The 11,293-nt window shown below is 42.9% G+C and overlaps 2 protein-coding genes across 5 annotated transcripts; one reads left to right on the top strand and one right to left on the bottom strand.

Moving 5' to 3' along the window:
* The first annotated feature begins 780 nt into the window (after window positions 1-780).
* Window positions 781-5,010, top strand: LOC115680677 (scarecrow-like protein 21). 2 transcript variants are annotated; one of them, XM_056321503.1, is made up of 3 exons: window positions 781-1,246; window positions 1,638-1,814; window positions 3,093-5,010. In XM_056321503.1, exon 3 carries the CDS (start codon window positions 3,216-3,218, stop codon window positions 4,821-4,823), a length of 1,608 nt encoding a protein of 535 aa, XP_056177478.1. In that variant the 5' UTR covers window positions 781-1,246; window positions 1,638-1,814; window positions 3,093-3,215; the 3' UTR covers window positions 4,824-5,010. The 2 variants fall into 2 exon arrangements, with proteins under 2 accessions (XP_056177478.1, XP_030460352.2); XM_030604492.2 differs by lacking the exon at window positions 1,638-1,814.
* A 611-nt stretch (window positions 5,011-5,621) lies between these two features.
* LOC115680678 (WRKY transcription factor 1) lies at window positions 5,622-9,784 on the bottom strand. Of its 3 annotated transcripts, none has more exons than XM_056321505.1 (5): window positions 9,623-9,784; window positions 7,566-8,143; window positions 7,321-7,477; window positions 6,957-7,115; window positions 5,622-6,321 (listed from the first exon to the last, which is right to left on the bottom strand). In XM_056321505.1, exons 2-5 carry the CDS (start codon window positions 8,083-8,085, stop codon window positions 5,817-5,819), a joined length of 1,341 nt encoding a protein of 446 aa, XP_056177480.1. In that variant the 5' UTR covers window positions 8,086-8,143; window positions 9,623-9,784; the 3' UTR covers window positions 5,622-5,816. The 3 variants fall into 3 exon arrangements, with proteins under 3 accessions (XP_056177480.1, XP_030460354.2, XP_056177479.1); XM_030604494.2 differs by having other exon boundaries at window positions 7,321-7,489; window positions 9,623-9,783; XM_056321504.1 differs by lacking the exon at window positions 9,623-9,784 and having other exon boundaries at window positions 7,321-7,489; window positions 7,566-8,161.
* Between the last annotated feature and the right edge of the window lie 1,509 nt (window positions 9,785-11,293).

Genomic DNA, 11,293 nt, shown 5'->3' with positions numbered 1-11,293 from the left:
GTTCGGGCCAAAATTGTCCCTCGACTTAAAGTTGGTGCTTTTTTACGAGACAAGAAAAAGTTCAGGCCAGAATTATCTATCGACTTAAAGTTGGTGCTTTTTTTTGGAATTAACCCGATCTTTTAATTTGTTTGATGAGGCCCCTGAAACCCAATGTGCAATATCGTTCCTACACTTTTAATTTGATGTTCTATTTAGTCCTTAGATTATATGAAAATGTTCAACATTGTCTTTCCATTAATTCAAGTACGAGGACAACATTGAACGTTTTCATTTAGTTCATTGACTAAATTGAACATGTATAAGAAGTCCAAGGACCACATTGAATAAATTAAAAGTTCAGGAATAACACTGCACATCGAGCTAAATTTCAGTGACCATATTGAACAAATTAAAAGTTCAGGAACCACATAGCACATTGAGTCAAAATTCATGGACTATTCATGTCATTTTTCCAATAATTAAGGGCAGAAAAAAAAAGCACAAAAGAACCGGAAGAATATCGAGAGAAGAAAGCACGTTTTAAGCCGAAATGTTTTGAGTTCTAATTCATGTTTCTAAGTTTCTGGGGCCGCCTCTAATTCATCGTTAAATTGTGATTAAAAATGTTTTGGCCTGGATCCGGCAAATTTCAAATTTAAATCCCGATTCCCGGCCTCCGGGTATCCTTTAGGCCGTGGATATCGTGTCACGGCAAAGTCGAGTCGGAACGTTCGGATACCTAATTTCGATAAATGCAAATTCCCAACTTAAGTTGACTGGCTTGGAGCATCTCTTGGGTCAATAATACTACAATGGCCGATCTGTCATTTCCGGCTTCCCAGTTCCCGGTGGCAGTCGGCGTGGATTCACTGAAGTTTCGGGGCAATTCAGGAGACTCGCTATATTATAATAGAATCTTGGTTCCCCTGCAGTGGGGAGCTCTGCTCTCTCCTCTTCCTAAAGAAAGAAGAGACCCATGAAACCAGTTTCACTGGGGGCTTACTGGAAAACATTGATTTCCTCGCTCAAAGGTCGGTTTTGTCAACAGCTCGTTTGGGTTTGAACCGACCCCTCCTCCGTTCTTGCTCTGAGAACCGTTCATTTCCCAGTTTTCCCCTTCTGCTCTCTGTTTTCTTGGCACGTTCTGTGTTCATTGAAGCTGAGTGATTGATTCTTGGACGAAATTTTTTTTGGGGGGATGGATCATCAGACAAGACTTGAATCTTTGCTTTCTGAATTTGGATTCGTGAAGGATTGAATGTTGGTAAGCTATTTTTGGTGTTTTTCCTCGTTTAGATGAGTGGCACTGACGTATTCTTTGCTCTGTTCTTGGGATTCGCGTGTTCTTGATGATTCTGGAGGTAAAAAGCTTTTGTCTCTGGCAAAGGAATAGAAAGTCCGAGTCCTCTGAATTTTGGAAATTGCATTTTTGTTGGTTTGGTATTTTTGTTTGCGAAACCTGTCTCTCTGGGAAGTGGGAGCATCATCGGAAGTTCGTATTTTCCTTGCTGATTGCATTGCTAGTCTCCTTTGGAAAAAAATGGCTTACCTAATTTATCGTGGCGATAGAAATAGGCAACTGGGTTTCTGGTGAATTAAGAATTAATTTCTTCATGTCGGCATAGAGCTGAAAGTGAAGTGCTCTGTTTTTCCAGGATGTGATTGTCGATCATTTCAGGTCAAATGTGGTCCATCCATCCTTTTTCCCTCATGTAATAAACAGACGTAGAGTCGCTTATTTTAAGTATATTTTTCAGCTGAATCAAATCTCATCAAGAGCTACATCTGTACCTTCACACGGGTTGGAGCCCTCTCTGGATACTACTCGGAAGGTGTGGCGTTAGTTTCATGAGATTATCCTTCATATATTGTGGAGAGCAAATAATTCAAGCAAAGTTCTCTGTTCAAATCTTAGAGCAGACAATGTGCCAAAACTCAGATGAGTTATTTGATCCACTCGGTAGTAACCAGATTGAAGTGATTTTTCGTTTTCTTTGCCTAGAAATCACTCTCAAATACCTGTATGAAAAGATTAGAATCTGCATATAGAGAGCAGCTGTCTCTACATGGTAGACATTCAAACCTGGGGTTCTTGGGTGTGTAATCAGCTTAATCTGGTTTATGTTTTGGTTGCTTGCAATACTTAAGGGCTTGTGACATGCAATATCATGATTTTCATGCGAGACTCCTTGCTTGTTCTTGTCTGGTTTTGGTTTGTCAGCCTTTGCTGAGTAGACTTCCTTTCGTATGTTGGATGTTAAGATGTGGAAAATGCTTCAGAGTGTAAAGCGAGATGGACAAAGTAAAGAAAAATAGACAGGAGAATATATCCTCCTTAGTATTCCTATATACCTTTTCTGCCGTGAAAGGCTCAGTGAGTAAGACATTCCGTACTTGCATTTTAAGTCACTGAATTTCCAAGTGTCTATCAGGTTTTACCGGACTATTGTATAGCCAGGTCCTTATTCTGCAAAACATTAAGCCATTGCCTTCTCTCTCATTGAAGAAAAAGGAAGAATAGACATGTTCTACAAGCAAGACACCAAGGTTGCCTGGTGTGCTTTGGAAGAATAAAATATGATTCCTTAAACCTTGTTCAATAGTGGTTCAAATTCATGCGTGAGATGCAGAAGTATGCAGTTTGATCTTTCGTGATTTCAAGGCTTTGCATGACTTTTCTTATGATTGTCAAACTTGTTTTATGGTTGTTGTCCTTCCTGAAGCCTGTTTTAATTCCATTCTTGCTCATCTTCTCCCTCTCCTCTTTTTATGTACGCTAGTATTACTATCTCTCTTGATCGTGGTTTCTTCTTCACTTTACTATAGTTGTAGTTCTAGGGCTTCTATGCATAGCCACATTCCAGAGACCTCTCCAGTAGAAGAGTTTATCGCCTGAATGAGCATGCAGTATTTCTTCAGCAGGAGGATTTTTGCATCTTTATGACCTGCCCTGCCCCTGATATTTCTAAACTACCTCGAATCTGTGTACTTTTTCTGCATCCATCATTCATGCCGATGCATCTTTACTCGGAGATGTTTCGCATTACTTCATTACATCCTCTTTGTGGGGTGGAAAAAAGTCACTGATGTATTCAACTTGTGGTGTGCAGGGTTTGGCTGCTTGGTTAGAGCTCATCAATATGCAAGTTAACTGGCAAACTGAGAACCGAACTCGATAGTTTTACCCTGCCATATAGTGAGCAGGTGGTCCTCCAAAGTGAATCGTTCGTCAGATGCAAGCATCACAGAAGAAGAGTCATTTAAGCATGTCGAACAAACTTTATTATCAGTCTGCACGTGAGATTGGCACCTATTGCTTGCCTCAGTTTCATACTTTAGATTGCCACCCTTGCTACTATCCCATGCAGAATCTCCCGGATAAATACTGCACCCTCGAGTCATCCTCCGCTAGTGGAGGTTATGCTATTTACAACTCACCATCAACCATCAGCTTCTCATCCAACGGGAGTCCTGTATCCCTGCAAGATTCCGTGTCTTATCCACCTGATGCCCTACACTCCCCAGATAATACCTACGCCTCCTCCATAAGTGGGTCTTGTGTCACCGACGATGCAGGTGATTTTTTGCACAAGCTGAGAGAATTGGAGAACGTAATGCTGGGACCTGATTCGGATATTCCCATTAACTATGAGAGGAGTTTTCAGAAGGGGATCTATGTAGCCTCGCCGGGGATCAAACTAATGGATGCAATAGAACGGAGGGATTTGAAACAAATCCTCATTGCCTCTGCAAAGGCAGTTTCAGAAAATGATCTATTGACAGCGAATTGGTTGATGGATGAGTTGCGTGAAATGGTCTCAGTTTCTGGGGAACCGATCCAGCGGCTGGGAGCGTACATGTTGGAAGGTCTTGTTGCACGTTTGGCCTCCTCAGGAAGCTCCATCTATAAAGCTCTGCGATGGAAAGAACCTGAAAGCTCGGAGCTCCTTTCCAACATGCACATTCTTTATGAGGTCTGTCCATACTTCAAATTTGGATACATGTCGGCAAATGGTGCAATAGCTGAAGCCATGAAGGATGAGAAAAGAGTCCACATCGTTGACTTCCAAATTGCTCAGGGTAGCCAGTGGATCACTTTAATCCAGGCATTTGCGGCGAGGCCTGGCGGGCCACCCCACATAAGAATAACTGGTTTCGATGATTCCATGTCAGCTTATGCTCGTGGAGGAGGATTGGACATTGTGGGGAAGTGGCTATCTAAGCTTGCTCGGTCATACAAAGTCCCATTTGAGTTCCACGCTGCATCGGTACCAGGTTCAGATTTACAGCTGCACCATCTCGATGTTAGGCCCGGGGAGGCTCTGGCCGTAAATTTCGCGTTTATGCTTCACCACATGCCTGATGAGAGTGTGAGCACTCAGAACCATCGGGACCGGCTCCTGAGGCTGGTCAAGAGCCTGTCGCCGAAGGTGGTGACCCTGGTGGAGCAAGAATCTAACACGAATACTGCTGCCTTTTTTCCGCGGTTCATCGAGGTGATGGACTATTATGCGGCCATGTTTGAGTCGATTGACGTGACTCTTCCCAGAGAGCACAAGGAGAGGATTAACGTCGAGCAGCACTGCTTGGCAAGAGATGTTGTCAATATAATCGCGTGTGAGGGGGCCGAGAGAGTCGAAAGGCACGAGCTTCTGGGGAAGTGGAGATCGCGTTTTGCCATGGCGGGATTTACACCATACCCTCTGAGCTCCCTAGTGAACGCCACCATCAAAACGCTGTTGAAGAATTACTCTCACAAGTATAGGCTTGAGGAGAGAGATGGAGCTCTTTATTTGGGATGGATGGATCGAGACTTGGTAGCGTCTTGCGCATGGAAGTGAAATAATCCGAGAAAGTGTAAGGCGGCATGATCGGAGCAGCCGGAACTGTTCCTCTTCTTTTCACGTTTCGTTCCTTTGTAATCATTTAGCTCGTTACGTTTGATGAGGTGTTTGAAGCTGTTCACCTTGTATAGTCCCGGATTTCATGCTCTACTCTTTCACTGACAAAGATAGGATAAACTCAATTTGCACTGGGTTCGAACTTTTCTGGTGACTACTATACTGAACTCAGGTGCAAATTTTTTCGAAGAGGGAATGCTTTTTGACAGTTCTCTGCTGCCCCACTGCAACTACTTTTTATTAAATGCGGTCACGGATTTTATGAGTTCGTCATGTAATCAAGTCGGGAAGGCGTCGAACATTGTAAGAATTCCTACCGTCTGCTTGAATTACAGGCACGACTGGATATTAGTAAAAAGATCTGGACCTTGTTTCTGCTAAAAAGAGAGGATTACAGCAACATTTCTCTCGCTGTCATATCAATTTGCTCGAAAAGTCGAGAAGATGATACTTTCTTCGATAAATGAAGTCTTCAAAAGTTTGTGAAATCATCCCATTACGCTTGCCCCATCACACCAACGATGAGTTGCCATCAAATCCAGTAGCATACTCATCAACTGTTGAATCACTCGAAGAAAATAAGGATGCCCTTGTTACATAGGTTAAAGTGCTGTCTTATTTTCCCGACACAGCTTTAATTATGCTAATGATTTGGCATGGAGACATGATTTCTTTGCAAGTGCAAGGGAGCTCCTGAGAACAAATAGATTGCTCTCACATTGGATTCTCCTTGGGATCTGTATTCAACTGATAATATTTTGACTAATATGTAATCTTCAGTGCAGAGTTAAATCTAAACATCTGTTACCAAATTTAGGCAACTTACAATGACCTATCCCACACCTGATCACTCATACATTAACATAAGAAAAATAGTACAGCCTCGGCGAACGTTTTGTGCGCGGGTTGGACGTTACAGATTGGGACACTGGTTTAGCTTTGAACAGCTGCTGCATTAGATGGCTGTTGCTGCGCGTGTGGATTCTCCCCCATCACATTCACGACGGAGTCAAGATGAACAGGATCACGTTCCCCTGATTTAGTACTCGACAGGTCTTCTTTTTGCTCATTAATTCGATCCTCAGGACCTAAATCATTATCAAATCCCGTTCTATCCCCAACTTGATCGCCAGTTCTCGATGTTTCTTCAGCCTTGCCACTGGATTGGTCGGTTGACTTACTCCCAGAAGCGGAGCATGCATTCTCCACAACACTCTGAGACAAGGTGTCGCCATCCGGAGATTTGATGTTCACATCTCCACTTTGGGTGGTTGCATGACCATTGAATCCCCCCGAATTAGGCATGATTGTCCTCAAAGGAGGGACAGAATGGTCATGCTGACCCTCGTAAGTGGTCATGACCACCTTTGCATCATAAGATGCCCTCTCCACGTGCTTTTTAGCTGGACATCCAGGGCTTGAACATCTGTAGTAACTCCTGCAATGCACGAGCAGTGGTCAGTCCACACCAAGGCTACTGCCAGACGAGAGAGAGAGTTCCATTTCTTTTCGCGTTTAAGAGAGTTTTCCGCCAATATAATGGACAAGATGCTTGTGCACAGAACAAATCTCATTGTAAGATGAGAGACAATGAGTTAAAGGAAAAATCAGTCCTGAGGGGACTTTCCGTTGTTAACTAAGACAAAAATCTCTGTGGAAGAGAATGAAATGCAAGTAACATTTCAAGGCCTTAAGATGCAACTATGAAACTAGCTTACTTATTTTAAGTACCTCAAAATTTTTCTAGTATCTTGCCTCATCCTCATTAAGCACCTTGCATTACATCAAAGGCAAAGTTTGGTCTTTTGGGGGGGTGATGGTGGAAAAGTTGACAGATAGTCGCCCTTATTGCCACACCTAGGAAATGAGATGCTAATCTACATAAGCTACCGAGGAGGCCAGCTCATTGCCACAGTCTGAGGCCAGCCTACCTTGCTTTAGTTATTTCATACTCCATAGATTGACAGCAATAATGCAGTTTTATTGATTGGAAACAACTGTTATGCATGCCACAGGGATGAAGATTAATCAAACGGAAGTACAGTACAATTACAAAGCACTAACAGTGCCTACCTCGGATTAGGGTTGCCTTTCACCATTTTCTGGCCATATTTGCGCCAACGATACCCATCATTGACGATATCAACCTCACTCACAGTGTGAACAATGGTGCGCGCTTCAGTGGTAGGCTTATCCCCTGAAGCGGTGTCTGTGTTGCAACTGTCCTTTTTCCTGTTCAATGGTTCTGATAGTCAAAGAAAAGGCAACTTACACGTCCAAGCAAGCAGTGGTGAAACTTGGGTTTTTTTTTATTTAGGGGGGGTTGTTGTGGAGTATCGAGGCAAAATATTTAAGAAAAAATTCCAAAACCAAAGTCGAAGGAAAAAAAAAAAGCTATAAATTTCCGCTCAACCAATACTAGCAAGAAACTGCCTACCTTCTTTTTGAACCAGGAGAATCCTCATCAGTAGCTATTTCATCCTGTACCTTGACTTTTGCTGGTACCACAGGTTTCACTTCAGCAGGAGCTGGAACCAGTGAAAGCTGAGGAGTTTCTTTGTCGTCAACTTTATGGTGTGCCTGGCTCTTCACTTCTGATGATTTGTCTACAAAATTAAGAGCCAATTGATTTCACCACATTTTTTGAAGGGAAAAGAGAAAGCAAATTGATACTCCCCAGACCTTGTGTGCTTATTGGAGAAGGCATCTCGGGTTTCTCCTCAACTATAGACACAGCAATGCTGACAGCCATTGGTAGGTGCTTCTGTGGGCTAGGATGACTATGCTGGCCTAAGTAGATGTTATCGGTAATCCGGCCACTACGCGAGCGCTCCACTTGTTTCTTCACAGGGCAGTATGGATGCGTACATCTGTAATAGCTACGCACAAATTCATTTCCTTTAACATTTTTCTGGCCATATTTTCGCCAATTATATCCATCCTCTGAACTCTTTTCATAACTGATAGAGGGAGTGCTGCCTTCTTGAGCAGATTGTGATCCCTGGTTAACACTTTCAAGGGTCAGCTCTGATACTAAAGGTTCCTTTGACTGTACCCCTTGAAGCCCCATACCACATCCGGGGGATTCTTTCGAATTTGATTCCCGATCAGGCTGTGGTGTATTACCTCCATTTTGAGGGCTGTTTTCAGGCTTCACCCCTTCAGAACCAGTTTCATTTGGTGCACTTTCTTCATTAGCCATATGATCGCTTTAGATTAGGATTGTTAAAGACTTCACTTCGTCAAAAGGCACACTACATCTGAGCATAGAATGCATGACTCAGTATGACAAAGATTTGTAGACACTTTGCATAAAACCAAGTTTTGCTTGGACTTTTAGCATAAAGAGGTTGAGGAGAGTGTGATAAAAGATATCCAGGATCAATAAAAGAATCATTAGAAAAAGAAAATAACTTCATGAAGCTAGCTCTAGAACAACTCCGAAAGTATAACTTTCTTTGAATAGTTCACAACAAGTCCAAGGAAAATGAACTCATACAAAGAAAGATTAACAGGGGCAAAGACTTGTTTCTAGCGTGTCCAGAAAACATGCAAACATTATCTTCCACGACACCAAAACTCAAAGGCATAAAACCAATAGTTACTGTAACTACAACAAGAACATTCAACTCCTACGAAAGCTTCCCAGTCCCTTTCCTTCCCCATTGGCCCTAGAGCAACCAGAACTATCAACTTATTGATATTCATCTTTCAGAATGTATGACTACTTACAAGATGTCCTGCTTAAGAATCTAAGGAGCTTATAGGAAGCTATTCCATCCAACTTCAAGGTGTCACAGCTCTAAACAGGATGCTTGGGTCAGCTTCCTTGACTAGTTACAGCTTTTCAAAGGCCTGTTTTAGCTCTTTTCAGGTACTCAACAAACACTTGAAAGCTGCAGCATCACTGCTCTAGCCAACTTCAGGTGCGGCTCCAAGGTGCTACACGTTCAAAACATGTATTGCCAAGCACATCTCTACCACACATCATAAGGCAGCTACGACAAATCTACAAAGTCTGCAACTATCACACCCAACGAGCATGTTGCAAGCTAAAAAAGAGAGAATTGACCGTCTTCAATTAACAATCCAATAACCAAAAGAGAACCCAAAAATTTGATGGTAAAGTAGCACAATCTTCGCCCTTAGAGGCAACCCAAGATTGGCTCTTTTGTTTAATTCCATAATCTATGAAGAATGAGAACTTTCCCCAAAAGTCTACTACTTCGGAGAGTAAACAGAGAAAGACAGTAAAAGAAACTAAAGCCTACCTATTTCACCAATTCTTCTAGGCAAGCAGCAGAATTCGATTCGCGTGGACTTTATTACTAGGATTTTCCGTTCCTTTTGTTCAGTTTTCTTCTTATCTTTAGCCTTCTTCTTTTGCTGTGGGGGCTTCACACAACATGAAAAAGGGTTCTAACTTCAGATTAACATGTCCTGAAGCGCCCGTGAACTCAAGTGAACTTGACAACTGATGGAAAAGTGGCTCAAAATCACAAGAAACCACAAGACCCCCGGGACCAAATTCCCTTCATTCCAAGAATCATGGGAAAGAAATGGTAAGCACTAACCAAAATTAACTCCTGGGTGTTCAAATAAACACTGAATTATTCAAAATTCCAACCAATCGAAGCCCGAATAGCTCGAATTCACAGGCTCCAGAGCATAATTAAGGAGCAAACCACAGCTGAAATCGTCAGCACCGAGAGGGGAAACAAGAGAAAGGATCACCCTACCTTCATTTCCAGCTCAATCAGGAAACCCCAATTCGAGTCCCCACCCACGAATCATCAGCCGTCGATTGCGACGAAGACGGTGGTGGCTTCGCTCAATTCGCAGGAAAGAGAGAGTTCGTAAAGCTCTGAGATTTCGAAGCCCAGTCCAACTTCGGAGAAGAAAGGGAGAAGCAGAAGCAGGAGAGGAGCCGGGACCGGGTGCGGTCGGGCGCACCGGAGCATCTTTGCTCCCCCCTCGACAGAGGGTTCTCATTGGATGCCTCCCCCGTGGGGGCCCAGCGAGGGGACCAATCGTCGGACCCTGTCGGAGACCCGTTTTGGGGATTTCCCCGGACTCCGATGAGAGCCCCCCGTGGGGCTGAACAAGTGGACGCTGTTTGACTTTGGCGCCCGCGCGAATTGACGGATTTACCCCTCGCGGGCTCATATTGGTGTGCGCATTTTTTTATTTTCCCCAAGTATCATATAGTCCTTAGGCACATGAAAAGGAAAGGGCATATGTTCCCCCAAGGGAAAATAAAACATAGTCTGTAATTCTTGGAGAATATTTCCTTCCATCTCTCTCAATTCTTATTCCATGTTTGATCCGATGCTGCCCTCTAGCACGGTTTTTTTTTTTATTACCTTTCGTTTTTTTAACTCTAGCCTGCGTAAGTTTAGATATATGTATTCGTTGTGGCGTCGAATTTTCGAGGGTAAGAAAAGGAAGAAGAAGAGATGGTGAATTATTACTCAATCATTGCTCCTCGAATGGCGAAGCGTGTTTTGAAGGGGGAGAAAGTTGACACTATGGTGACACCCCTTTTAGTATCTTGTTAGGGTGAAAGAGTATTTCGGTACGATCTGGCTCCGAACGAATGGAGCAGTGTTTCTCTTGATTTAGCATTTTGCCAGATATGATTGTTGATTTCTTTAAAGTAGCTATATGAACCGAATAGATCCAGATGGGGTAACCTCTAAATGGGGAAAATTGTCCAAAAAGTCTCGAACATATTGCACTTTTGCCAATTCAGTTGTAAACATTTTAATTGTGTTAATTGAGTCCAAAATATTTTGACATTTTGCCAATTGAATCCATCCGGTCAATTTTGATCGGAAATTGCTGATGTGGATGCCGGTTGTCCTACGTGAATAATTTTTTAATAATATCTTAATATTTTTTGAATTTATTTATTCATTTATTTTCTTTTCTTTCTCTTTGTTTTTTTTTCCTTCCCTTCTTCCTCTAACCTCGTCGGCCTCTGGCGAAGCTCGCCACCCGGCGACTAGCCAGAGGTTGCCAGAGCAAGGGCGAAGATTGACCACACTAGTAGTTGGCGGGGGCAAGCTTTGTCAGAGGCCGACGAGGTGCTAGCAAAGCTCACCCAGCGACGGCGAGGTTGACCTCACCAGCCCCTGGCAAGAATTGACCATAGTAGTGGTCGGCGGGGGCGAGGATTGAACACACTAGTAGTCGGGTGGCTACCGGCTAGAGGAAGAAAGGAAGGGAAAGAAAAGAAAAAAAGGAAAAATAGGATAAAAATTAAAAAAATTATTAAAAATTATTTACGTCGATGTCGACGGTACCACGTAAAACGGTTAGTGTCCACATTAGCAATTTCCAGCCAAAATTGGTCGGATGGATTCAATTGGCAAAAAGTGAAAAGATTTAGGATTCAATTGACCCAATTA

The sequence above is a fragment of the Syzygium oleosum genome, unplaced genomic scaffold, assembly GCF_021117445.2.
Source record: "Syzygium oleosum isolate NSW1041296 unplaced genomic scaffold, Sole_v2.1 Sole_v2.23, whole genome shotgun sequence".
NCBI lineage: Eukaryota > Viridiplantae > Streptophyta > Magnoliopsida > Myrtales > Myrtaceae > Syzygium > Syzygium oleosum.
The sequence above is the reverse complement of the archived record's forward strand: the minus strand, read 5'-3'. Positions and strand labels throughout refer to the sequence as shown.

What these genes read in the sequence shown, in the direction of transcription:
- LOC115680678 (XM_030604494.2), bottom strand. Translation starts at nt 8,085, where the DNA reads ATGGCTAATGAAGAAAGTGCACCAAATGAAACTGGTTCTGAAGGGGTG. An exon ending in TTCTCCAATAAGCACACAAG is followed by an intron (nt 7,490 to 7,565) that starts GTCTGGGGAGTA and finishes TTAATTTTGTAG; the next exon opens with ACAAATCATCAGAAGTGAAG. An exon ending in AAAGGCAACCCTAATCCGAG is followed by an intron (nt 6,322 to 6,956) that starts GTAGGCACTGTT and finishes CGTGCATTGCAG; the next exon opens with GAGTTACTACAGATGTTCAA.
- LOC115680677 (XM_030604492.2), top strand. Translation starts at nt 3,216, where the DNA reads ATGCAAGCATCACAGAAGAAGAGTCATTTAAGCATGTCGAACAAACTT.